At 58.7% G+C, this 26,527-nt stretch overlaps 2 protein-coding genes across 5 annotated transcripts; one reads left to right on the plus strand and one right to left on the minus strand.

The window, feature by feature from the left end:
- Window positions 1-608: 608 nt before the first annotated feature.
- LOC125130338 (proline-rich protein 2-like) lies at window positions 609-3,722 on the minus strand. Its single transcript, XM_047785712.1, has 2 exons — window positions 3,621-3,722; window positions 609-1,190 (listed from the first exon to the last, which is right to left on the minus strand). Exons 1-2 carry the CDS (start codon window positions 3,720-3,722, stop codon window positions 609-611), a joined length of 684 nt encoding a protein of 227 aa, XP_047641668.1.
- NR4A1 (nuclear receptor subfamily 4 group A member 1) lies at window positions 784-24,375 on the plus strand. 4 transcript variants are annotated; one of them, XM_047786674.1, is made up of 8 exons: window positions 784-897; window positions 5,660-5,778; window positions 18,941-19,818; window positions 20,674-20,803; window positions 21,100-21,251; window positions 21,577-21,779; window positions 21,874-22,052; window positions 23,519-24,375. In XM_047786674.1, the coding sequence occupies exons 3-8, from the start codon at window positions 18,943-18,945 to the stop codon at window positions 23,773-23,775; spliced, it is 1,797 nt and encodes a 598-aa protein (XP_047642630.1). In that variant the 5' UTR covers window positions 784-897; window positions 5,660-5,778; window positions 18,941-18,942; the 3' UTR covers window positions 23,776-24,375. The 4 variants fall into 4 exon arrangements, with proteins under 4 accessions (XP_047642630.1, XP_047642626.1, XP_047642627.1 ...); XM_047786670.1 differs by lacking the exons at window positions 784-897; window positions 5,660-5,778 and adding an exon at window positions 7,624-7,813; XM_047786671.1 differs by lacking the exons at window positions 784-897; window positions 5,660-5,778 and adding an exon at window positions 15,215-15,297.
- Window positions 24,376-26,527: the final 2,152 nt, after the last annotated feature.

Here is a 26,527-nt window from a genome sequence, read left to right on the forward strand (position 1 = left end):
ATCGGTTAGGCAATGGAGGCTCAGAGGGCTTAAGTGACTTGCCGTACGTCACACAGTAGTGTGACCTGGGAGCAGCTGCCTCTGGGAATGCTTCTCTCCAGGAGATATTTCACCCTCCCAGGAAGTCCTGGTTCTCTGGGCAGGCTACCTTGTGTGAAAGCCGGACATCCTGCTGGCTGGGCGCCTTGTCCTCGTGGCATGTAGGCCAAGGGATGCTGGTGGGACTCTACAGGGCTCAGAGGGCTGGGGCCCTGTCTTCTGCAACCAGCCTAATTGCTGTGTGACTTTGAGTCGCTGCCGAGCCTCTCTGGGCCTCACTTTTTCCACCTCTTCCTCAGGGGAAGCCCCGGGTAAACTTATTTATAACCGAGCTCCAGGTTTGCTGCCTCGGAAGGTGTTAGCAAGGCCACAGACCTCACCTGAAAACAGCTCCGCTCCCCCGGCCGCAGCGGGGCGGGTTATGTAACGGGGTGCGCGGCGAGGGTTGGGGAGGGGGGCCCTAGGGGCGGGGCGCTCGCGGCTATTCCGGGCGCCGCTATTTTTAGCCCCATTGATGAGGCTGCGTCGGCCGCCGCCGCCGGGATTCCGGAGACGTCAATGGGCGCGCGTCACGGTCCCCGCCCGCCCGCCCGCCGGGGGAGGCGCGCCCGGGGCTGGGACAGCGGCGCGGGCGGCTGCGGGCTGAGGGGGCGGGGGGCGCGGCCGCGGCCGGAACTGGGGGGGGGGGGGCTCCCCGGGGGCGGGGGGCGCGGGGCCGCGGCGGCGCGGCCGCAGGAGCGCGAGGTGGCGGCGGCGGCGGCGTCACCGTGGGGGCCCCCCGCGACCCCCAGCAGCCCGGCGATGGGGGACCCCACCGCCGCCGAGGCCCTCTCCGGAAGGCGGGGCCGGAGAGGCCAGGTGAGGGGGTCGCGGGGGGGGCCGCTGGGGGGACCCTGGGAGAGGCCCGGGGGCGGTGGGGTCTGCGCCGGGGTGGGGCTGGGGTCGCGCTCGGAGTCCCGCTTGGAAACCGGGAGGTGGGGGGCGCGGGCGAGGGCAGGGACCGGATTCCCGGCGGGACCGGCTAGCTCCGACTCAGCCCCCGAGGGCGGCGGCCCGTGCTCTCTCGCCCCAGCCCGCCAAGGGTGGGGTTTGGCCCGTGAGGGGCGCTGGAGGTGGCCAGGCGGGAGAAATTCCTTCCATTTCGCCGCCGGCTGCGGGGAACGGGTTCCAGGAGTTCGGGAGCTCGTCTGCCAGGACGCCGAGCCGGGAGGGACCAGCATTGCCCGCTGCAACCCCTTCATGGAACTGAGCCGAGAAACCGAGCTGGAGAGAGGCTAGACGGTGGAGTCAGGAGCGGGTCTCCTGGAGTCGGGGGCAGACCTGGGATAAGAAATGCTGCAGAAGTGGCATTTACGTGGTTTCCGCTGGGGCATTAATTGGGGTTTGGGGCTGGTACTAGGGGTGTGCTGGGCAGAGGTAGGTGAGTTCACCACAGTTATGCCCAAGAGGTGATGATGGATTAGGGGCCTGATAACAGCCTGGCAGGAGGCTCCAGTGCTGGCTTCAGGCTTAGTCCTAGACCCACTCCGAGTGACTTGGATGAAGTCTTGAAAGGGAAGCCTGCCTACTCTTTGTTGTGACCTAGAGCTGAGAGGAATGACAATGACAAGCATATGGTATGATCAAGCCAAGATTCCAATCTCTGGCAGCCAGGCAGAAGGATGGACCAAGCCGAACAGGATGAATGTAACTGATTATAAATGTTAAGGCCTGGGCCGGAATTAAGAAAGTTAGCTGAGGAGTTCCCATCGTGGCTCAGTGGAAATGAATCTGACTAGTATCTGTGAGGACGCGGGTTTGATCCCTGGCCTCACTCAGTGGGTTAAGGATCTGGCACTGCCGTGAGCTGTGGTGTGGGTTACGGGTGGGGCTCAGATCTGGCATTTCTGTGGCTGTGGCATAGGCCAGCGGCTACAGCTCTGATTAGACCCCTAGCCTAGGAATTTCCATATGCTGTGGGTGTGGCCCTTAAAAAAAACAAGAAGAAGAAGAAAATTAGCTGAGAAGTTCAACCCAGTACCCTAGGCCCCAGAGCTTCCCACTCACTCTCTGGTATTGACTGTCAGACTGCTCTGTGTGCATTAAGCATGTCCAGGAAGGGAAGGGTGATGCCTGGCCTTGGGCTTTCTGGGTTCTAATCCCAGCTTTGTCACTTCTTAGTTGTGTGGCCTTGGGCAGATCGCTTAACATTTCTGTGCCTTAGTTTCCTCCTTGATAAAATGTTCATAACCTCCTAATCTCTTCCTTATAGTATTGAGAGGCTGAAATGAGAACATGAGTGCAAAGTGCTTAGTAAGATTTTTAGCACATGGTGTTCAACAGCTATTAGCTGCTGTTTTATCGTTTTGTTTGTTTGTTTTTGTCTTTTTAGGGCAGCACACACAGCATATGGAAGCTCCCAGGCTAGGGGTCGAATCACAGCTGTAACTGCTGGCCTACACCACAGCCAAAGCAACACCGGATCCAATCCGGGTCTACGGCCTACTCCACAGCTCATGGCAACACCGGATCCTTAACCCACTGAGAGGGGCCAGGGATCAAACCCGCCCCCTGGATGCCAGGTGGGTTCGTTACTCCTGAGCCACAATGGGAACTCCTGTTATTGTTGCTAATAGTAATATGCCCATTTTGGGGTGGGGAGCTTGGCCAGTGCAGAGTTTATGCCATCAGGAAGCCACCAGGGCTGTAGAGAGACCATGATCTGTCAGCCATGTCCTGTTGCAAAGAGTTTAGTTAAGAAAAGACTCACACGCTTCATAGAAGGGAGGAGAAGGAGATTCCAGGAGGGCCCATGCAGGGCCTGCCTATGCTTTGTTGTGACCTAGAGCCGAGAGGAATGACAATGACAAGCGTATGGTATGATCGAGCCAAAATTCCAATCTCTGGCAGCCAGGCAGAAGGATGGACCAAGCCGAACAGGATGAATGTAACTGATTATAAATGTTAAGGCCTGGGCCGGAATTAAGAAAGTCAGCTGAGGAGTTCCCATCCTGTTACATCAACGTATTTTGATTTTAAGGAAGACCCCTCAGACTTTGGGTCTGCCCCCAGATGGAAGGGACAGGTCCTTAGCTGCAGTGTCCTCCCTACCTCCTTCCAAGGGACAGGCTGGCCCTCCCCCCAACTCCGTTCTGATGCAGGCATGTGTGAGGCCCCCTCTCCCCCACTCCACAAGTGCTTACTGAGCACCTGCTGGTGCCGAGCTCCGGTTTAGAGACCGGACTTTGCAGCGACGGAGACAAACAGATGAACGCATCCGTCCCATGGAGATAATCAAAAGACGCTGATGTAAAAGGGCGGGAGTGGAGGAGAGATGGGCCTGCAAACCTGACTGATGAGGAGGAGCTGGTCATCTTATGGCAGTGACTTTTCGGGCAGAGGGAACAGCCTATGCAGAGACTCTGAGTGGGGAAAGAAAGCCCATGGGCCTGGAGCACCGCGAGGATGGGGAGCAGGAGCCCAAAGTCTGGGCTGATGCTCCCACTGCATTTGCAGGGGCATCACTTTCTCCACCACCAAGCCCAGGCAGCCCACACGGTCTGTCCTCTGCATAGCGCTGATTGTAACTGACCTTGACTCACTCCCCCCCTGTAACCTCCCGGGGCCTGGGGATCTTGGTTGGCTCCTTGGATCTCCCACTGTTCGTGGCTCACTGTCTGGCTCACAGCAGGCTCCCCGTACATGCTTGTGAAATGACTGTTGAGCAGGGAATTTTGATCTGGGACAGCAGATGGGATCAGATTCCTGTTCTAAGATGTTACGAATCACTTTCTTGGCACCAACGGGAACCCCGGTTCTGGCCCCTGTTCTCAGATACAGGTGCAGAAGACCCGGGCCCTCAGGTTGGGCTTGACCGTGGTGGGGGGTGTTGGGCCCTCCCACCCCTTCCCCTTCAGCTGAGGGCTGGAAGGGAGAAAAGAGAAGGTTGGTGGGGGCGGGAGACAACGTCCTGACTGCAGACCGCTTCTGGCGTATGGCAAGGTGACAGTGTCATTCTGGGAAGCAGGTGTCGGCGTGGGCTGGGCCAGGTTTGAAGCCTTCTCTTTGGGGTTGGAAGCCCTCCAGATGGTCCACATCGCCTTCCGCTCCTACACTGCCTGCTCCCCATCATGCCCACTGGGACATCGGAGTGCTGGTAGCTCTGTAAGCGGAGCATCTGGGTACCACAGGCCAGAGGAGCTCCCTTTAGCCTGTGAAGCCTGGGTCAGAGGTCAGGAGGGCGAAGGAGTCCATCACCCACCCTCTGGGGCCTCCTCCTCCTCACTCCCTGTACCTCCCACCGTGGCAATATCTGCTTCTCTTTTCCCAAACCTCATCTCAGCCTGAAGGGCAGCTTGCTAACCAGGGAAGGCCAAGCCTTGGCTGGTAATGCCCTCACCTTGGGGCCCAGTCGAAAAAGGAGAGGGCTGAAAAAGGGTGGACAAAAGAAAGGAGAGGTGTGGATGGCCCTGGCTGAAGGTTTTGGCACCAGCAGGGTCAGGGGGGAGCGTGAAGAGGGTGGAGGACTGGCACACACAGGTGGGCCAGGTGCCCAGAAGTGGCTCAGACTAGGAGTTAGCTTTTATGTGTTCTCATTCAGTTTCTCCTAGTAACGATGGCATTTATGTGAATCCAGCACTGTTCTAAGTTCTTTACACGTATGAACTCATTTTAAGCCTGATGATAACCTTATGGTTGTTAATTTTAGAGATGTCAGTTCCAGATTGTCATTTTCACAGATGAAGCACAGAGAGGTTATATAACTTGCCCAGAGTTGCAGGTGATGGAGCCAGGATTTGATCCCAGGCAACAGGGATCCAGCATCCCCTGGATCAGAGTTCCTAAGCACAAGCTGTTTGTGACTGGAATCCCTTCACAGAGGGTTTCCTGAGCATCCCCACTGCTCAACTGGAAGGCTGGGCTGGGGAGTTCCCATTGTGGCTCAGCGGGTTAAGAACCCAGCTAGTAACCATGACGATGTGGGTTTGATCCCTGGCCTTGCTCAGTGGGTTAAGGATCCGGCGTTGCTGTGAGCTGTGCAGACGTGGCTCGGATCCCGTGTTGCTGTGGCTGTGGTGTAGGCCAGCAGCTATAGCTCTGATTCGACCCCTAGCCTGGGCACTTCCATATGCCACAGACTCAGTCCTAAAAAAAAAAAAAGGGGGGGGTGTGCTGGGCTGCCTGCAGATGGGGGCATGGAGCCCCCGCCTGTGAGGGCCTCTGAGGCTTTGGGAGCCAAGCCGGAGCCCCTTAAGGAGAGAGAGGTATTCTGCTCTGTGCTCACAATAGCTCTCTTTTCTCTGCCTGCCACTGGGTCCTTTTGTGCACATCAAGGAGCCCCCCACTTCCCCCCCCCCCCAGGATGGGGCATGAAGCTGAGGGGCTGGATGATAGCACGTGCCTCCAGGGCCCTGAGAAGCCCCAGATACTGTCGGCAGCTCCAGGCCACACCCCGTGTCCCCAGGCATGGGGCCTCAGCCTGTGACACCCAGCTCAGGGAGGTTCTTGGGCTGGCCTGTCTGCCCTTCTGGCCTGGGTCCTGCTTCTGTTCCCATTGCTGTGTTTTCTGGCTCTGCTGTGTCTCCAGGGACTGTCCCCGCTGGCTGGTTTCTCCTCTCTCACACGAACTCTCCCTCTGTAGGCCTCCACCATGGACAGAGGCCAGCCCGACCCCTCCCTGGTGTCGGCTCCTTCTGCCAGGCCCCGAAGGCTCAAGAGATGGCTGAGTATTGTTCAAGATCTGTGGGACTGTCCTGAGTGGTAAGTGCCCTGATTTTCGTACCCTCCCCCCCCGTGTCCCCCAAGCAGGTGGGGTTGGGGGGCAGAAGTGGGCGCCGAGCTGCCTGAAGCGGATGTGGTTTGGGGGATGGAGGGGGGAAGCCCTGCAGAGGTGGTAGCAACGAGCTGCTTGCTGGGGCAGCGGGGCGGGGTGGGTGGCGTGCGGGAGATCTGATTTCTTCCGTGGTGGGGGTACTGCGGGGGCAGGGAAGAGGGAAGCCTGACTTTCTTAGCAGGACAGGCTGGGGGGCTCTGGGCCTGGGTGACATGGGTTTGTGGGGGATGACAGGGGCTCCCAGGGCAGCTTGTGCCTGGTTCCCGGAAGCTGATGGGCTGGGGTTGGGGAGCTCAAGTCCAAGCTGGGAGTGTAGCGGGGCAGATCCGGGGGATGGGAAGCTGGCTTGTTCCTGGAGTGTAGACACTGCACCAGGGGAGCGCATGAAGGGACAGCTGGAACCACCCCATTCCTCCCTGAAAGGGTGGCGACTCCCCCTCCTCATGGTGGGCCTCCTGTGGGGTCTGGTTTGGGGAGGTGCCTCTGTGAACCGGGAAGACCTTGCCGACAAAGGGCAGAGACAGGCCCTCTGCTCTTCATCCAACATCCCTGCGTGGGAAACTCTAGCCCCGCTCCTCCTCTCAAGAAACTGAGTTACAGAGGGGAAAAGGGACCTCTCAAGGTCCCACAGTGAGGACGTGTAGATCCAAGCGTAGAACCCAGGACTCCTGGATTCCGGGCAAGCCCAGAGGCCTGGTCAGGGGGTGGAGGACACACCCTCCTTGTGTGAAGTTGTCCCCAGAGAAGGCACAAGCTGATCCGGGGGGGGATGGGGGGAGTGGGATCCTACCAGGCCTTTGCTGGGGGCCTTGAGCCACTGGGCGACGGCGCCACAGTCCTGCTTTCCATGTACGAGACAGCTGGAGTCCGGCCTGGCGCCCCGGGCAGGGGCCCAGTGATTCCCTTTCTCTTTCCCCAGAACAGAGAGCCATCTCTGAGCCACAGCCCCCTCAGGCCTTGAGGGGTCCTTGGATGGAGGAGGAGCTCGTTCCGTATCCCCTGCTCCGCGCCCCCGACCCCCCGCGAACACTGTTGCCTGGCACGGGGTTGGTGTTCAGGGTGCAGAGTCCCAGAGAGGCGCCTGGGATGGGGAGGGTGGGCCGTCCAGCCCTCTGCGCCTGGAGGGAAGAGGAAAAGCCCTGGGAGGCAGGCCTCCCATGCTGGTGCTGGGTGTGCACCTGGCCTCCTGCTGGCAGCAGGCCTGTGCCACCGCCCCCTCTCAGCTGGGGCAGGGAGGGGAACTACCGTAAGGGGGAGAGGCAGGTGCCCCTGGCCAGCAGGAGAGCTGAGCTCACGTGATCTGAAGCACGTGAGTGAGGATGACAGCAGAGGGCTGGGTGTCTTTCGCTGGGCTCAGCCCCTGCCTCCACCCTCAGCTCGGTCTTCCTGAGCAACCTGGCCTTCCCTCAGGGTACACGGTGGCTCCCGAGGGCAGAATTCCTCGTGTTCAGTCCGTCGTCTGCGTGAGGGGGGTGACCGGGTGGAATTCCCATGCCGGATACACTGGCCAAGGCCACCCCGAGGGGCTGCCAGCGGGGGCCCCATGAGTGCTAGAGCTGCTGGTCTTGTGACGTGGGCACCTGTCTGCCAGGCCCGGGCACGGGCCCAGGGTCACGCTCACGCCGGGGCTCCCGTCAGCTGACTATTTTGGGCTCTTGCTGACCTGGGCCAAAGTCAGGCCTCAGCCAAGAGGGCTCCAAGGCAGCTAGCTACCCCTGTCCCCAGAGGCCAGCTCTGGTTTCGGCTATATAAACAGAGGAGGACCCGCCGGCTTGGAGGCAGCTCCATGTCCTGAGCCCACGCAGCTGGTGCACCGCCTGGGCCGGCCAGACAGGCTGACTGGGCAGTCCCGTCTCTTCCCACAGGGCTCCCTGAGGCCACCAGGAAGAGTCCCCGGGATTCTTCCTGGGTATAGTTGTCCTGGGTCTCTGAGAGGGAAAGCAGATCGTGTGGAGGAAGCTGGTGAGTCTTAGGATGGGGGACACTGAGGCACAGAGGGCCGGGCAGTTTGGATCCGTTTCATTGTGCCTGTCCGCATTGTGCTTTCTTTGACCTTGAGAGGAGGAAGGGCGGAGGAGGAAGCAAGGGTGGCCGACCCTCTGGAGGAATGACAGTAAACGTTTGACTGCACTTGGGTGATGGAGGTTGGACTTGGGCCAGTTGGTGATTGCGGACCAGGAGACGTGATGCCATCTCTCTCCTTCCCCTGAGATTTGCAACAGGGTCTTCCAGCCTCGTCTCCCATCAACCCGGCCTGGACCAGGCCCTGGTCTGCTCAGGCTGGGGAGGGATGCTGGAGCCGGCTGGGTGTCAGTCAGGTCCCTCTGCACTGGTCCCTGAGTAGGGTCCCAGGTCCCCAAGCTGGTTGGGGCGGATCGACTTCCCTGAGCCCTCAGCCCCTGTTCTTACCTGGCTTCCCGGCTGGGTTGGTGCCTGAGAAGTTGGGCTGGAGCGAAGTCTGGTGAGTCCGCCAAGCAGCTTGCCACAAACACGCTCCCGGGAGCCAGGCCAGGGGCTTGGGCCGGCATGGAATAAGTGGAGCTCCTTACGTGGGAGGCTTCTCGGTTCTCGAAAAAATTTTTTCCCTTTCTGAACGTGAGTCTCTAAATGAATCCAGAGCCTGTGACTAAAAATACTTTAACAATAGGAAAATGCATCAGTCTTTCCGGCTGGGGCTCGTTATCAGAGGGTTTTTATTTTGGAATTTGAAATTTTGCCCAAGGAGGCTGGGCGGAGACCTTGGGCAGGGGCAGGGGGATTTGGTGGGTTGCTGATGTTCTGCAAGGTGGTGGGAGACTCTCCAAGGGTGGGGGAGAGGGGAGCTGGCCAGGAGCTGAGCAGACTGAAGGGCATGGAGGAGGTTTGAGGAGGGTGCACATGAGCTGCGGGCCAACCCTTCCCAAAGGAACTCCGTGATCTTGTCTGCGTTTTCCAGCTCTGTCTGGATGTTCTGCCTGAAGTCTGACCTTATTCCTTTATGCTGTAGGTTGATTCCTTCTGGCCTAGAGGGGGCTGGGGGGTTGAGAAATGACTGGGCTGAAAATGACCTCTGTGGAGAGAGGCCTGACCTCCTTAATTAACCAGCTTTCTTCAGAGTAGCAATTGAGCACTTGCTGCATACAGCCTGGAATTTTCCTGGTGCTGGGTGGAGCCACATCTCTGGTCATATCTCATTTCCTTTCACTCAGCCCTGGAGAGGGAGAGTTGAAGATGGGGGGTATTATTTATCTCTGGTTCTTTTTTTTTTTTTTTGTCTTTTTCTTTTTAGGGCTGCATGTGGAAGTTCCCAGGCTAGGAGTCGAATGAGAGCTACACAGCCACAGCAACAGGGGGTCCGAGCCACATCTGTGACCTACATCACAGCTCACGGCAACACGGGATCCTCCTTAACCTACTGAGTGAGGCCAGGGATCGAACCTCTGTCCTGTGGATACTAGTTGGGTTCGTTACCGCTGAGCCACGACAGGACCTCCTATCTCTGGATCTTGAAGAAAAGGGGTGCTGGCTCCCCAGCTGAGCTGACCACTGTCGCCATTCCCTGCTCACCCCAGCACCTGCTGTAGGACCCTAGAGTCCTGGCCCCCAGACAGTGCTCCCGTCTCTCTGTTGAGCCTCCCCCTCTGTTCCCGAATTGAATTCTTTTCTCAACAGCACCATGGGGACTTGTGATCTTGTCAGCTCAGGGCAGATGAGGAAACGTCCTGGAGAGGGCAAGGGACCGGCCCCGGGTCACACAGCAGGCCTGCTGGCTCCCAGTCAGCGGTCAGCGATGCCTCTGAGAGTTCCTTTATCTTTTGCCTCTGTTGGGGGCTGGGGGTGAGAGACGGAGGGTGGTGGCTGACCTGCCGGTGTCCTTGGGAGCCTGTTTCCTGGGAGGTAACAACATGTGTGGGTCATGGCAGGGCCTGGGCATGGGCCAGGCGTTGAGGCCTGGGCCTGACCCTGCATCTCCGGTTCCCAGAGCTGCCCGTGGAAGCCCCCCTGAGGCAGTAGGCAGAGCTTCCCTGCCCACAGCACAAATCCCCCTGCCCGCTGTCAGGACAGGAAGAGGAAGTGGCTGGGTCAGGGCTGGTGGCAGGTCCTGGGGCTTAGGAGGGGAAGCTCCCAGGCCCCTTCTCAGGGGGAGGGGGCGACGCTCACTCCCTCTGCCCACCCCCAGGGAAGGGCGTGGAGGCCCATGGGTGGGGATGGTCTTGGTGAAAGTAGGGCAAGTTCCTGCCCTCTGCTCAGTAGGGGCGGGGGCCAGTCTGAGGGGGGTGGGGGCAGCGTGGGAAAGGGCTGTGCGGTTCCACTTCCTCCATCTCCTATTTATCCTCTGTCTTGGCTGGGGGACTGGCTGGGGGACGGTGGTGCACTTTGGCTGCCCATTTGGGGCCTGCCCCGGGCTACTTACTGTTGGGATTCCTAAGGGGGCCCCCTGCTAAGGCGGGGGAGACAGGGCCCTGCTCTCATGGTCACACATGCGTCGTGGGGGGAGGGATGGTCTGAGCAGCCATAAGATTTGACAAACAGGGGCCAAGGCCTAGCCAGTGGTTCAGAAAACCTCCTGCAAGACGACCCCTCTCTAACGTCAGAGACCGCAGCCTCTCCTAACTGTAGCTGTGCTCTGAGTAAGTGTTGATATAACAAATACATAATGAGAAACAGCCACTGTTTCTCTGTGACTGCAGGAACACACTTGAATGAGTTCGTACCCAGTAAATTCCAGCCGCATCTGCATCCATTTGAATAAATATGTCTCTCCCATTTAGGCGTGGCTATTTTGTAAATCAGCTTTTATTTCCAAAAGTGTAACATGCAGAAAAACATACAAATCATAGATGCCAAATCTTTTTTTTTTTTTTTTGCCATTTCTTGGGCTGCTCCCGCAGCATATGGAGGTTCCCAGGCTAGGGATCTAATTGGAGCTGTAGGCTCCAGCCTACACCACAGCCACAGCAACATCAGATTTGAGTTGTGCCTGCGACCTACACCACAGCTCACGGCAATGCCGGATCCTTAACCCACTGAGCAAGGCCAGGGATCGAACCCACAACCTCATGGTTCCTAGTCAGATTCGTTAACCATTGAGCCATGACAGGAACTCCCCAAATCTTAAGAGTATATAGTTTGAGGAGTTCCCGTGGTGGCGCAGTGGTTAACGAATCCGACTAGGAACCATGAGGTTGCGGGTTCGGTCCCTGCCCTTGCTCAGTGGGTTAATGATCCGGCGTTGCCGTGAGCTGTGGTGTAGGTTGCAGACGCGGCTCGGATCCTGAGTTGCTGTGGCTCTGGCGTAGGCCGGTGGCTACAGCTCCGATTCAACCCCTAGCCTGGGAATCTCCATATGCCGCGGGAGCGGCCCAAGAAATAGCAACAACAACAACAGACAAAAGACAAAAAGACAAAAAAAAAAAGAGTATATAGTTTGATGACTTTTCCATGGTGCACACACCCAGGTGACCAGACTAGGAGCTGGGATGTTTCCAGTCCCTTCAAAGACCCCTCTCGTAGGCACTGCTGTTTTCAGTATACAGGCCACGTGCACACCTGGCTCTGTGGTACACTTATAAGCATCAAGGCTCAGGGGGCCAGAAGCCACAGCTCTGGAGTTCAGAGGTGAGGCCATTGGATCCAGCACAGAACTGGCAGTCAGGGGAGTCTGAGTCCTGGCCCCCGAGCCTCCATCTCCACATTTATGAAACATGGGTGGTGGAGTTCTCTTGTGGCACAGAGGTTTAAGGCTCTGGCATTGTCATTGCAGCAGCTTGGGATGCTGCTCTGGTTCGGGTTTGATCCCTGGCCCAGAAACTTCCACATGCCACAGGACAGCCAAAAAAAAAGTGTGGCTCCTAATTCCAAACATAGAAAGTTAGGGAGAGGCTTAGGTGGAAGAATCCATGTTAAGTGCCCTGGGCTGAGGTCTGACCTTTGAGCCATATTCCCCACTCCCCCCACTCCCATACTATCTGGTGAAAAGGTGCTTATTATTATTATTATTATTATTATTTATTTATTTGTCTTTTTGCCTTTTCTAGGGCTGCACCTGCGGCACATGGAGGTTCCCAGGCTAGGGGTGGAATTGGAGCTGTAGCTGCCGGCCAACGCCAGAGCCACAGCAACTCAGGATCCGAGCCGCGTCTGGGACCTACACCACAGCTCACGGCCACGCCGGATCCTTAACCCACTGAGCAAGGCCAGGGATCGAACCTGCAACCTCATGGTTCCTAGTCAGATTCGTTAACCACTGCGCCACGACAGGCACTCCGAAAAGGTGCTTATTGTTAACATTTAGGCTGGTCCAGGAGGGGGGCATGAGCTGAAGTGTTGGAGGATCAGCAGGATTCATGTAGAAGGAAGAGGAACAATGAGCCCAATGGGTGGTGGGAAGGTTGGTCCTGATATCGGGGCAGCGGGAGCTGGGGGTCGCGAGGGCTGATGGGTGGGCCATGCTGTGCTGCGGGAGCCTGACTTTGGGCAGCTGTCTCTGGTCTCCAGCATGACATCTTTCCTGCCCTTCCTGTGTTATCACAGCCCTGCCTTACCTTCTGGTCCTCGCCTCGCCTCTGGTTTTGGATACCTTTCCCATCATTACCTGTCCCTTTCCACCCCTATGCCCCCCCCTCCCCCCAGTGAGCTCTTCACTCTGACCTTGCTCTCAAAGGCTGGACTTAGAGTCTCCATCCAACCTTGGACCAGCTTATGGTCTAGGCCTCCCAAAGTTTGCATCAGTTATGCTTTTTCAAGAGTTTCATTCGAGTTCCAGTAATGAACCCAACTAGTGTCCATGAGGATGTGGGTTCGGTCCCTGGCCTCTGTCAGTGGGTTAAGGATCTGGCATTGTTGGGAGCTGTGGTGTAGATCGCAGATGGGACTCAGATCCCACATGGCTGGGAACTTCCATATGCCATGGGTGTGGCCCTAAAAAGCAAAAGAGTTTCACCTTAGCTGGATTCGGCTTTCCTCAGAGCCCCAGGCCACCCTCGCTGGAGGGCATCTGGCCGGCAGGTACGAAGCTCCATCTCCTCTCTCCCCTCTCTCCTCTGCTCCGTGGCTGGATTCCCACAGAGGGACTCTGCCTTTTTCTCCTTACCTATTTTCAGAGTGTAGCAGCTTTGGAGCCCTCAGCATCCCCGCTCCAGGTGGCAGCTGTAGTTGCCTCTCCCACCCTCTGCCTTTGAGGCAGCAAGACAGCAGCCTCCAAACCTGCAGTCTCCCAGGGAGGTGGGGCCTGGGCTGCAGGCGCAGATCTGGAGGTTAGATGCTGAGATGTGGAGATTTAGGCCAGGGACCTGGACAGCTCCTCCCCACACTTGTGTTCCCTGAGGCCTCCCCACGGAAGGGTAGGATGGTCTGTGTTGCTTTCTACGTATGGAAAGTGGTGGTAGGGAAGAAGCGGGGCGCCAGGGCTCAGGGCTGCCTCAGCTCTCAGAGAGCTGATAAGGCTAAAGCTAATACACTTGTTTTTGCTGGTGAGGGTTGGACGTAAGAGCATGGACCTGACTATTTGTTAGCAAAATCATCTTTTGCTAACATATTGGAATTTCTTTTACTTTTTTTTTTTTTTTTTGTCTTTTTAGGGCTGCACCCACGGCATATAGAGATTCCCAGGTGAGGGGTCCATTTGGAGCTGTAGCCACTGGCTTAGGCCAGAGTCACAGGAATACGGGATCCAAGCTGCGTCTGCAACCTACACCACAGCTCACGGTGACGCCGGATCCTTAAGCCACTGAGCAAGATCAGGGATCGAACCCGTGTCCTCACGGATACTAGTTGGGTTCGTTACCGCTGAGCCAGGACGAGAACTCCTAGAATTGTTTTTATTTTCTGAGGAAGACCCTGCTGGGGTGGGGGAGGCATCACAGAGCAGGGTGGGGGGACTGGGTGACTTGGTGGTGCTACCGAGTGAGGTGCAGCTCCTCTGGGAGCCCTTGGATCCTAATCTGCAAAATGGGAGGGCGTGGGGGGGGGATTCTATTAGTGGTTTCAAACCATTTGTTAGGTGTGGCATCCTTTTTTCCCAAGTACAATCTTCTGCCCAAGACAAAGAAAAACAAAACTTTGGCTAAAGTGGGGTAGGGATCTTGGATGGGTCCCATTCACATCATCTTACCCACCCTTCGCCCAAGTGGCCGTGAAGGGTCTGTGGGAGATGGTCAAGGCACGGCCAGAGCTCTCATGCTAGGCTCTGACTGGGTCGCTGAATGAGACAGGTGTTCGGCAAAGACCGCTCCATCCATGGTGGACTGTAGGCTTTGGAAAGAGGGTAGCCCAGCTGGTTAAGGAGCAGTTTCTTCTTTCTTTCTTACTTTTTTTTTTCCTCCCCTTTTTGGCTGCCCCTGGGCATATGGAGTTCCCCAACCAGGGATCAGATCAGAGTCTCAGTTTCGACCTAAGCCACAACTGTGGCAATGCCAGATCCTTAACTCATTGTGCCGGGCCAGGGATCAAACCTAGGTCCCGGCACGCCCAAGATGCTGCTGATCCCATTGTGCCACAGTGGGAACTTCAAGGGGCAGTTTCTTAACATGCGTGAGCCAGGAGAAGGGGAAGTGGCTGGCCTCGCTCAGCTGGTCTGCTGCCTTGAGGCACCAGTGAGACCTGGGTTGTAGCTGGTAATAGGAATGGCAGATCCAAGAGATGTTCCAAAATAGAATTTCAGGAAAAAGTGAAAAGTTGCCTGTGGGGCATCGGCAGAGATGGGGTGGCAGGCAGGTACAAGCTCGGTCTGGACCTGGTAAAGTTGGAGGTGCTGGTGGGACCTTGGAGTGGGCAGAAGTGAGGGCTGGAGAACAGGGAGGGTGTGGGAAACCTGAGATGGAGGTGAGAGTGAAAGTGAGGAGCAGGAAGTGGTGCCTCCAGGGTAGAGGGAAGTGCAGTGGGGTGACCAGGGTGGGTGAGAGTGGGGTCCCTCGCCCAAGCTCTGTTGACAGGAGAGAGGGGGAAGGGTGGACGGAGGGGCTCTCTTCTCCTGCGCGTTAGCCTTTCTTCCTTCCTCTCTTACCGAAGGGCTCCCTCCGCAGGCTTGGGCAGAATGGGGGTTGGAGGGGTGACAGCCAGATCTGGGGAGGCTGCAGGGGGCAGGTGGGAGACACTCTCCCAGGTGCTAGAGGTGAGGTGGGAGGGTGGGAACTCCCTGATGATGGACAGAAGAGCGTATGAGGAGATCCCCTAGAGATGTAGTCAGTGGCCCTGGGTTCCACCCCAGTGTGCCACCACCTTGTGGTGTGACCTTGAGCAAGTGCCATTATTTCTCTCAGCCTGTTTATTTATAAAATGGGGAAGAGTCGGCACAAATTCGAAAAGACTTCTCAGGCTCCACCCGGTACTGAAATTCGGTAATTTCCCAACTAGAGTGCTTTCACCCTGGCAGGGACTGGGGAGGGTAGTGGCGAGAATTCAAGTTCAGCTGTGAAGCACAGCCCAGTGGCCCATCTTGGGCTTAGCGAACCCCTGCCTTCTAAAAGGTATGAGAAACTGGGGGGAAGGGAATGAGTGGGGGGAGGGTAGCGTGGTGTCGGACTGAGCTCCCGGGGCAATCTCAGCCCCAGACCCTGCTAGGGGAGACGGGGCAAGTGCACTGGCAGCGCTTTGTGCTAAGGTGGGGGCGCGCGAGTCCCTGGGGTCCGTCCCGGAGTTGGCCGCCCCAGCCTGAAGCCCTCCCGGGCTGCCTCGCAGGTCAGTGGGCACCCAAGGCCGGCAGGAAGGGTTGGGGAGGGTGCGAAGGCGGAGCCGGGCGCCGCGGTGGCTCCGGGAGCAGCCAGGGGGTGAGGAGATCCTCGTCCGGGGAAGCCCTGCGGCCGCGGCGCTAGAGCGCCCTCTTCTCGGTCTCTGACCCTCGGGCCATTTATTTTGGCCCGGGGGGCTCGGGCCGGGGCCGGGGTCCCGCTAGGGTAGCCTCCAGAGTTGGCGAGCTGCTATTTTTAGCCGGCGCGGCGGGCGCGAGGGGACTATTTATAGATCAAACAATCCGCGCTCCCTGCGTCAATGGAACCCCGCGTGCGTCAAGCGCGTAGACATTCCAGGCCCCCCCTCGCCCCGCCCCCTCGGGCTCCCCGGCCCCGCGCCTCCCCCTGGCCGCCTCCCGCCGGAACCGCGCCGCCCCCCGCGCCCTTGTATGGCCACAGCTCGCCGGCGTGCGTCAGTGGCGCCCCCGCCCCTCCCCGTGCGTCACGGAGCGCTTAAGAGCAGGGTCCCGCGCGGCCGGGAGCCCCAGTGGTGGAGGCTGCGAAAGTTGGGGGAGTGTGCAGGACCGCGGGAGCGCACGCGGGACCAGGCTGCGACGTGGGGCGCCGGTCCCGGGCAGGGGGAGCAGGAGCTGGCCGGGTAGGTGACTCCCGGGGAGCGTGCACCTCAGCAGGGCTCTCTGTTTTGTTTTCTGGGAGTTTTGCATGAAGGAGATGGGTGTTCGCGCGGGCAGAAATAATGTATTAGGGTCAGCATGAAGGAGGGCGGGTGTAAGATGCAGCTCTGATGTTGGCGGTTAGTAGGTGGAAGGGAATGAGGAGCCAGATCAGACTGGAGTCTCCTTGGCCAGCGGGCAGGGGCTGGGGGGGGGGGGTACGTGGGCGGGTGTCTGTGCAAGGTGGAAGCCACGGAAGGCTAGATTGGCGCCAGCAGTGGGGGACTTGTTTAGTAGGAGGCTGGCCAGAGTTCAGTCTGTTAGGGTCCCTTAGGCGGCACAGGGCACCTGGGACTTATGGGCAGAAGGGGGTCTCAGTACGGTGGGGGAGAAGGTGCACAGAGCTTGGGCTGTTGGAGTCTGACTCCTACCAGGATTGGATTTCCCAAAGGGTCTCTTTCCTTCCCAGCTTGTCTCTGCCCCTGGTTTTCTTAACACTTTAAAGGCTGTGGCTTGGTTTGTAGGGATCCCGAGCTGGAAGTTTCTGCCTGAACTGTCTTAGATTGCCCAAGCAAATGGCCAGCATTGGTGGCTGAACTCTGGAGGGTGTGCTGTTGTGAGTTGGAATAAAAGAGTCTTATTAGGGGCAGGAGCAGTTTCTGGAAGCATAGGGAAGATTGTTTTTACTGTTGTGTAGCTTGGGTCTGTGTGTGTGTGTGTGTGAGAGAGAGAGAGAGAGAGGGAGGGAGAGAGGTGGAAACCCTGGTCCTTGGGGATCCTTGGTAGGAGTTGCTTATGTTGGAGTCTCTGGTGTGGTACCACCTAGGGGATACCCCCCCCCCCCGCCTTAGTCTCTGTTAGATCATTCAGGTAGGGTGCAGCCTGAGGCTTGTTCAGCACAACAGGTGCAAACCACATTGTTGCCAGGACCTGCCTGAAGCCGGATTCTCCTTGCTCCCTCCTTCCACCCCGCCTCTTCCTCCTCCTTGTGCCCCCCCACCCCCGCGCCCCCAGGCTAGATGTAAGTCCATATCTTGTGTCATTAAGTACCTGTATGAAGACAGGAGTGGGGCGGGGGGAGTTTGGTGAGGATTGATCCAGATGTGGGACGTCCAAGTGGAGAAATGGGATTTGAATCAGGCTGGAACGCCCAGCCCTGCGAAACTGCTACCTCTCCTCCTCCACCCCAAACCCATCCCTGCCCAGGCTGTCACAGGCAGACTAGCACAGGCAGACGTGGCCACCCTTATCTCTTGCAGGTGCTCTGTGCCTATGGACAGGCGTCACTGGGAGGGTGGGGCCAGAGTTTCTAGGGGCTCTGTTGTCTGGGTTGGTTGTGGGAGTGTCAGGCCAGGGGTGGAGCTGCCTGTCCGGAGAGAAAGGAGGTGGAAGTGAGGCTACAACCAGAGGACTCCCTGGGCTCTTGGCCAGGAGGTGATGCCAGCTTTTGCCCCCTCCTGCTGTCACCCTTGATTATAGCGCGCTCTGTCGCAGGCTGCTTTCTTACCCGGCCTTCCTCCCTGACTGTGAGGCCAGGGTCATACAGACCCCCAGCAAGGAGGTAGGAAGGGGAACTGTCCCACAGCCTCCTCTGTGTTAGTTTTTGGCTCATTCGCAAACCTAAGGATCCCAGCGAATGATGCTTTCTCTGCTCCCTCAGGCTCCTCAGGACCAGGGGGGTGTCACCCCCTTTGCCTGAGCTCCTGGACTCTTCAGGGCACAAAACTCTTTAGTGGAGGGACCCAGGCTGCCATCCGCCCACCAGCAGGCTCCTTCCCCTCCTTGCATAGCCACCTCAAGTCTTCTGCTGGACTCTCATAAAGATAACAGGCAGAAATGTTTTGGGGGTAGCAAAGAAATTCCTCTTCAGGACTGTCTATTCTCCTGCAAGTCCAGGGGGCTGCTTCTCCTCCTTCATGCCCCCACTCCAGCACGTGGCCTTTAAAGGTCTGGAGTCAGGTCACCCGATCCCTCGGGGAGCTGGGGACCGGGTAAGGAGGCCAGGCTCCCGTCCGTCCTCTTTGCTTCTGGGAGCATCCCAGGCAGCGCGGAGTGGATGCCCATCCCCAGATGGCGGGACGGGGGTGCGTGTGGGATCTGCAGCCTTTGCTCAGTATGGAAGGTGGGGGCGGGGATGGGGGGGGAAGGCTCATTGCCGCTTAGGCTGCTTTCTCAGGCGGCCTGGGCCTTCACCCCCAGCTCCTCTTCCATTTGGAGGATGTCCCTCTGCCCAGCCAGTGAGGGGGGAGGAAGAGGGGGGGGTTTGCCGAGGCTGGGCTACGCCTGGGAATATTCCCAGAAGTGCCAGGTTGGAGAAACAACATATCTGCTCCTGGGACAGGGCTTGGGCTTGGCCGCGCCGCCTCTCCCACCCACCCTTCTCCCAGCCCCGACTCGTGCGTTACCCACTGAGGGAGGGGCAGGGGGCTGGAGGAACACAGCTCTCCCCTGTTCCAGCAGAGAAATGCTGGCCGGCCGCCTTCCCTAGGGTTCCCAGGCTGCCCGGGGTGTGGCTGGCCTTCTGACTGAGCCCACTCTCGCTGGGCCGCTGCCCAGGGGCTTTGTGACAATGGAGGTCGAGATGGCGCTCTGGCGGGGGGCCAGGATTCCAGGGTTCCGTGGTGGGCCATGGCCCTAATGCCTCGGTGTCCCATGTCTGGCTGGGATTCCTGCCACCTGGCTGCTCAGGGACCTGTACTTGGAGGCGAGGCTTCAGGCGTCTCTTACTGACTCCCCCCCCCCCCCACCGTGGCCTCTTCCCTCCCCAGAGATGCCCTGTATCCAAGCCCAATATGGGACACCAGCACCAAGCCCAGGATCCCGTGACCACCTGGCAAGTGACCCCCTGACCCCCGAGCTCAGCAAGCCCACCATGGACCTGGCCAGCCCCGAGGTGGCCCCCGCCGTCCCCACCGCCCTGCCGAGCTTCAGCACCTTCATGGACGGCTACGCAGGGGAGTTTGACACCTTCCTCTACCAGCTGCCGGGCACAGCCCAGCCGTGCTCCTCGGCCTCCTCCTCGGCCTCCTCCACGTCCTCATCGTCGGCCACCTCCCCCGCCTCGGCTTCATTCAAGTTCGAGGACTTCCAGGTGTACGGCTGCTATCCCGGCACCCTGAGCGGCCCGCTGGATGAGACCCTGTCCTCCAGCGGCTCTGACTACTACGGCAGCCCCTGCTCAGCCCCGTCCCCGTCCACACCCAGCTTCCAGCCGCCCCAGCTCTCCCCCTGGGATGGCTCCTTCGGCCCCTTCTCGCCCAGCCAGACTTATGAAGGCCTGCGGGCATGGACAGAGCAGCTGCCCAAGGCTTCTGGGCCCCCCCAGCCACCGGCCTTCTTTTCCTTCAGCCCCCCGACCGGCCCCAGCCCCAGCCTAGCCCAAAGCCCCCTAAAGCTGTTCCCCTCGCAGACTACCCACCAGCTGGGGGAGGGAGAGAGCTATTCCATGCCAACAGCTTTCCCAGGCCTGGTGCCCACGTCTCCACACCTGGATGGTTCTGGGATGCTGGACGCGCCCGTGACCTCAGCCAAGGCCCGGAGTGGGGCTCCAGGTGGAGGCGAGGGCCGCTGTGCCGTGTGCGGGGACAACGCTTCGTGCCAGCATTATGGCGTCCGCACCTGCGAGGGCTGCAAGGGCTTCTTCAAGGTACTGGGCTGCCCTGGGTGTAGCTTTTTATGAGAAGCGGGGCAGGCTGTTCTCTCCCTCCAGCGGGGTCTGTGGTGGTTTTCCCTTGGGTTTTCCTCCCAACAAGGAGGAAGAGGGCAGGCCTGCCAGGTGGGCTACTGTCCTGGACGCCCATAGCTGACAGGGGGCTGGGACCTTTCATGCTGGGACAGACGGAGGCACGCAGGGCCCGTGGGGCTGTAGAGAGATGGAGGAAGGGGTGAGATCTAGGCAGAAGGTGCAGGCTCCAGGGGCACCTAGGAGGGGAAACTAATGGCTAGCCTCTGGTTTCCCTCTGCTCCCCCCGCCCCCCACACTCAAGGTCCTGGTGGGAAGGGGGGCCCCAGGCACTCGTGTTCCTGGCACAAGATGAAAGGATCTGGGAAGAGGGCTTGGTACTTGAGGGCTGGGGGTGGACTTGGGAACAGGCTGTGTGTTTGTCCCAGCACTGGGTGCCTGCTTCGCTTCCCGTCCCTACCCCCAGCCTCCGCCCCTGCCCTCTGGTGTCTGCTCTGGGGAAGGGGCAGGCGGCCGCAGGCCTGTTAAGAAGGACGGGTGTCTGGCTTGCTGGGGAGCCCCTAGCCCCTGATCTTGTGTCCTGGGGTCTTCCTCTTGGGGCGGAACCCTCCCCCAATGTCCCCAAGACTTTTTTTCTTCCTCCCCCCCGCCCCTCCATATCTCCCTCCCCTGCCACCCAAATGTTAGAAAAATAGCTGTGAACAGAGAGCGCTTTTGTTTGTGATGGCAGTAGGATCTGGACGGTCCCCTCCCCTGGGCTCCCCCCACCCCCACCCGCCACTCTGACAGCTTGTTCCGTGTCCCCCCCCCCCACTCCAGCGCACAGTACAGAAAAATGCCAAGTACATCTGCCTGGCTAACAAGGACTGCCCTGTGGACAAGAGGCGGCGAAACCGCTGCCAGTTCTGCCGCTTCCAGAAGTGCCTGGCTGTGGGCATGGTGAAGGAAGGTGGGTGGCTGGGACAGGCCCAGGGGGACAAGAGGTGGGCCTGAGAGGGGTGGGGCCGGCAGAGTCCCCCAGACATCTGTCATGGTGGGCTGCAGGGAGGGCACGCCTGGGCTTTATTTCCACCCCCCCATCCCGTCCATCCGCCTGCCCGGTGGTGGGGTAGGTCTCTGCTGCATTCCCTGGGTCTCAGGGGCTCGAGTCCTTGGACTCAGCGGTGCCTCCCGGTACCTCCTGGGCTGAGTATCCCTTTCCTGGCTCCCTTCCTCTCGTCCTCACTCCTGCCCATGTCTCTGCAGTTGTCCGGACAGACAGCCTGAAAGGCCGGCGCGGGCGGCTCCCTTCAAAGCCCAAGCAGTCCCCGGATGCCTCGCCGGCCAATCTCCTCACCTCCCTGGTCCGGGCGCACCTGGACTCAGGGCCCAGCACTTCCAAACTGGACTATTCCCAGGTGAGGCCCGCCCGCTCCCCGGGCCGCACTTTCCTCCACGTTAGATGAGCCCCCCACCCCCGGGGCCACAAATCCGAAGAAGAGCAGGCCCTGCTGACCAGCTGGAAAACTGTGCCCCTTTGGGCGGTGGCCAATTAGAAAAGTATGCTCCTTCCAGCAGCCGCAGCCCTGGGTTAATGTGCCAGAGTTGGCAAGCAAGTGTGGGTGGAATCTCTGCTCTGCTCTCACCCCCCAGAGCTGGCATCCAAGGGCGTGACATGGCTGTACGTGGTGGCCTTGGTGCGGGGCTTTTCCTGGGGTCTGACCCCGCTGGGCCGCCTTCTAGTTCCAGGAGCTGGTGCTGCCCCACTTCGGGAAGGAGGACGCCGGGGATGTACAGCAGTTCTATGACCTGCTCTCGGGTTCCCTGGAGGTTATCCGCAAGTGGGCTGAGAAGGTTCCCGGCTTTGCCGAGCTGTCCCCCAGTGACCAGGACCTGCTGCTGGAGTCGGCCTTCCTGGAGCTCTTCATTCTCCGTTTGGCCTACCGGTGAGCCCCCCGCTGTCTGCTCAGCCCCGGCCCTGCCACCCTGCCACCCTGCCCTTGAGCTCCCCTGACCGCCGCCCGTGTCCCTGCCCACCAGGTCTAAGCCAGCCGAGGGGAAGCTCATCTTCTGCTCAGGCCTGGTGCTGCACCGGCTGCAGTGCGCCCGCGGCTTCGGGGACTGGATCGACAGCATCCTGGCCTTCTCTCGGTCCCTGCACAGCTTGGTTGTCGATGTCCCTGCCTTCGCCTGCCTCTCCGCACTCGTCCTCATCACAGGTGAGTAGCCAGCCTGGGAAAGGTGGGGTGGGCTCGGGGGCCTGGCACTGCCTGGGCCCCCACGCTGTGAAGCAAGGGTAACCAGGTGCAGGGAGGGGCGAGCGCAGTTCAGGGCAACACAGCTGGTAGGCGACAGAGCCGGGGTCCAGGCCCAGCTGCGCTGGCTTGGCGTTGCAGTGAATGATCCCAGACTCACCAAGATCCGGACCCTGTTGCTGTCGCATGTGGCCTAAGATTTGGGTTTGCTTTTAAACATCTTACTGAATTATGTTGCCTACAGAAATATTTGCAAACTAAGCATATGCACATAAACAGCACCTAGATCAAGAAGCAGACATGACCAGAACCCCAGAAGCCCTCCTTGTGCCCCCGTTCAGCCATCAGCTCCCCAAGACTAGCTGCTGCCCTGATTGCTGACAGCACAGATTAGCTGTGTGCTTTATGTAAATATAATTATACAGGATGGAGTTTGTGGTGTTAAATGTGGAGCTTTTCAGGTCTTCTTTTTTTAGGGCCACACCCAAGGCATATGGAAGTTCCCAGGCTAGGGCTCAAATCGGAGCTACAGCTGCCGGCCTACACCACAGCCACAGCAATGCCAGACCTGAGCCACATGTTTGACCTACACCACAGCTCACAGTAACGCCAGATCCCTGACCCACTGAGTGAGGACAGGGATCAAACCCACATCCTCACGGATGCTAGTCAGCAGATTTGTTTCCTCTGGGTCACAACGAGAACTCCCCCCCCCCTTTTTTTTAACAACAACAACAACAACAACAAAACACGCCAGAATCTAGGAGTTCCTGTTGTGGCTCAGCAGGTTAAGAACCCGGCATTGATTCTGTGAGGATGCAGGTTCTATCCCTGGCCTTGCTCAGTGGTTTAAGGATCTAGCATTGCCACAAGCTGCACAAGCTGTGGCGTTGGCTGCAGCTGTAGCTCCAATTCTGCGCCTAGCCTGGGAACTTCAGAATCTATCCTCATCTCTCTCTCTCTCTTTTTTTTTTTTTAACTTAAATTTTACTGGCTACATAGGTCAGCAAACTGTAGGACAAAATCTGAGGCACTCTAGGCTATAGAGAAAGGGGTGGGTTCTGAGGCCAGCTCTCCCTGGAGATGTCCTCTGAAACACTGCTGCTCAAACCCAGGGCTTCTCACACCAGAGAAAACCCAAAACCCAAAAAACCACCACTGGCCTAGTCGGTCAGGGTTTTATCTCCTTTTTTGTGACCTTAGGCAAGTCATTTAACCTCTCTGGGCCTCACATTCTCACTTGAATGAGGACAGTGAGCGCCACTGCCTTGCGAGGCTGCTGTTGGGGCTCAGAAATGGGCTCACGGGTGCTTTTGCCGAGTGCAGAGGGGGTGGGGGACGGTCAGCAGTTTTGGGGCTGAGGGGGATGGCCAGGTCTCCTGGGGCCAGTGGCCCTCAACGGTGCGGCTAATCTGGCACCTTCCCCGCAGACCGGCACGGGCTGCAGGAGCCACGGCGGGTGGAGGAGCTGCAGAACCGCATCGCCAGCTGCCTGAAGGAACACGTCTCGGCCGAGGCAGGCGAGCCCCAGCCGGCCAGCTGCCTGTCCCGCCTGCTGGGCAAGCTGCCCGAGCTGCGGACCCTGTGCACCCAGGGCCTGCAGCGCATCTTCTACCTCAAGTTGGAGGACTTGGTGCCCCCTCCGCCCATCGTCGACAAGATCTTTATGGACACGCTGCCCTTCTGACCCCGGCCCGGGAGCAGACGTGCGCCGTGTGTGTGCACGCGCGTGCGCCACCCCATGTGCCTTTAGCCCATGGCCCACGGACCCCTGGAGCATCACCCCGGCCTGGGCCTGAGCTGCAGACTGGCCGCCCCCTCCCCAGCTTGCTCTGGGAAGTGGGCCGGAAGCTCACGCCCTGGGGGTGGGGAGGTGCATCCACAGGGGTGACCCTGACTCTTTGTCTTACGCCCCAGCCCAGCCCTGGCCTTCATGTTTTTTGTAAGATAAACCGTTTTTAACACACACGCCGCCGTGCTGTAAATAAGCCGAATGCTGCTGTAAATACAGGAAGGAAGAGGTTGAGGTGGGAGTGGGGGTCGGGAGGGAGGGAGAGAGGGATGGGACCCCCCCCACCCCGGTCCCCCTGCCGGGCCAGCTGTTCCCAGCCTCCTCCTGTTTGCTCCCTCTTCTCGCCCCCTTCCACGTGTACATAAACTCACTCTAGGAGGAAGACAAATGACAGATTCTGACATTTATATTTGTGTATTTTCCTGGATTTATAGTATGTGACTTTTCTGATTAATATATTTAATATATTGAATAAAAAATAGACTTGTAGCTGAAGCTGAGATCCTGTCTATCTCTGGCACCCTCCCCCCATACCACCCCCGACCGTAATTACCCAAGAGACAGAGGCGGCCCCCCAGGAATCTTGAGGTTACCAACCTGAACGAACAGGCCTCAGTTCACCCATTTGTAAAAGGTGGAAGCAGCAGCACCTGCTTTGTGGGGTTGTTACGCAAAACACTAAAGGAGTTTCTGATGTGGAGAAACCCTCTGGTCAGCGGGCTGGGCTCCTGGGTGGGGCCTGCCCTGGAGGCTGATTCTTCCCCGGCTAAGAGCCCTGACTTTGGCTGTGAGTTCCTAACCTGGGGCGATGGACTCTGACTGGGTTCCCACATCTATGAAACGGGGAGGGGCCACACGCACCCCACGTGGCGGCTGGCATGGCGGGGGTGCAGGTGTGGTGCTCGGCACAGGGCTGGCATCGGCAGCCAGGATGGTGGTAGCAGCTGCTGTGATCAGTGTAAGTTTTTTCCCATCCTCATTTCAACATTCCTCCCCCATGCCCTGCCCCCAGCAACTGGATCTGGTTACGGTCCCCCTTGCCCTCCTTAGCGAGAAGACTGTCCTGAGGTCCCTACCTGTGCCCAAATGCCCCCCATGTAGGTTCTCCAACCCCCAAGCCCATCACATGCTTAGCTGGCTTGAGATGCAAATTCCTAGGCTCTACCCCAGCGATTCAGATTTGCCCCGGGTAGGGCTATGGAGCTCTGCTTTTACCAGGCACCCAGGTTCTTGTGAGGCTGCTTGTCTGGGGGCCCCTCTTTCGGAAATGTGGAAAGAGATTGACCCTAACCTGAGGCCCAAGGGAGCTGACTGCCATGCAGTGTCCGGGCCCCTTCACTACACTCCATGCTCTTCCAGCCACATCATGACCCAGGCGGATCCTCGACCAGGGACCTCTGAACCTCCACTTCTTCAGCCCTAGGAATTGGTTAGATGAGGGCAGCCCCTGCCTGATGGAAGTTGAACAGAATAGGGCTGGAGTTCCCTTTGTGGCTCAGTGGGGTCAAACCCAACTAGCATCCACGAGGATGTGCGTTTGATCCCCGGCCTCACTCAGTGGGTTAAGGATCCCATGTTACCTTGAGCTGTGGTGTCGGTCGCAGATGCAGCTCAGATCCCACGTTGCTGTGGCTGTGGTGTAGGCCGGCAGCTGTATCTCTGTTTTGACTCCTAGCCTGGGAACCTCCATATGCTTTGGTCCTTAAAAAAAAAAAAAAAAATAGGGCTCTGCTCCTCAGTAAGACAGAATCAAGGGCCTCCCCTGGTGCTCGCACCCCAGCTTGCATTTTGTTCCCCAACCACTTGTGCTCACTTGGGTTCTGGGAAGATAGCCCAGCTCCAAGTCTTCTTTCCTGGGCCAGGGACGGAACCTGTGCCACAGCAGCGATCTGAGCCACAGCAGTGACAAATGCCAGGTCCTTAGCCCTCTGAGCCACCAGGGAACTCCAGTCCCAGGTCTTCTGAAGGTGGGCTGGGGAGTCCTGGGCCCGGTGCCTGGTGACCCACCCCACCACCAGCAGAGTGTAGACATCTAAGCATGCATCCCTGGCACCTCCACCAGAGCCCCTGAGTGAGCCTTTGTCACGGCACCAGTGCCTGGCCAGGTCAGAGTAGAAGGTGGGGTGGTCAGGAGATCTGCTTCTGTTCTCAGGTCCGCCTCCAGCTCCAGGTTGCTCTCTGGGAAGCCCCTCTTCCATGCTGGGCCTTGGTTTCCTGTCTCCTCCTGGGGCAGGAGGCGAGGCTGGTGGCAGTGCTCTGGCCAAGTCCCCCACCAGCCTTGGCCGGGCTGACTCTCTGCTTTTGGGTTACCCTTGGGCACAGACTGATACAGAGCATGGGCCAGGCCTCTGGGGAAGGCAAAATGTGCTTGAGGAGGGGCCAGGGTGAGGAGTGGGGTAGGGCGGTGGAGAACTTGGTCCGTCTGGATGTCTAGTGATGAAAGGGGCCACCACATAGTATGCTCCATCACTCCCTAGTTCTTTTCATGTATTTGTTATTTCTAACCCTTGATATCACCCCATGAGGAAAGTGCACAACACAGCAGACCGGGGAGTTCCCGCTGTGGCTCAGCAGTAACAAGCCCAACTAGTATCCAGGAGGATGTGGGTTTGATCCCCGGCCTCGCTCAGTGGGTTAAGGATCTGGC

This window comes from Phacochoerus africanus, chromosome 7 (assembly GCF_016906955.1).
Source record: "Phacochoerus africanus isolate WHEZ1 chromosome 7, ROS_Pafr_v1, whole genome shotgun sequence".
Taxonomy (NCBI): Eukaryota; Metazoa; Chordata; class Mammalia; order Artiodactyla; family Suidae; genus Phacochoerus; species Phacochoerus africanus.

Excerpts from the sequence above, each read along its gene's own strand:
- LOC125130338 (XM_047785712.1), bottom strand. The coding sequence starts at position 3,722 with ATGTACGGGGAGCCTGCTGTGAGCCAGACAGTGAGCCACGAACAGTGG. Across the intron at positions 1,191-3,620 it reads CGGGAGGTTACAGGGGGGGA|CCGGCGGCGAAATGGAAGGA; the intron begins GTGAGTCAAGGT and ends CGTTCCCCGCAG.
- NR4A1 (XM_047786674.1), top strand. The coding sequence starts at position 18,943 with ATGCCCTGTATCCAAGCCCAATATGGGACACCAGCACCAAGCCCAGGA. Across the intron at positions 19,819-20,673 it reads GCTGCAAGGGCTTCTTCAAG|CGCACAGTACAGAAAAATGC; the intron begins GTACTGGGCTGC and ends CCCCCACTCCAG. Across the intron at positions 22,053-23,518 it reads CGCACTCGTCCTCATCACAG|ACCGGCACGGGCTGCAGGAG; the intron begins GTGAGTAGCCAG and ends CCTTCCCCGCAG.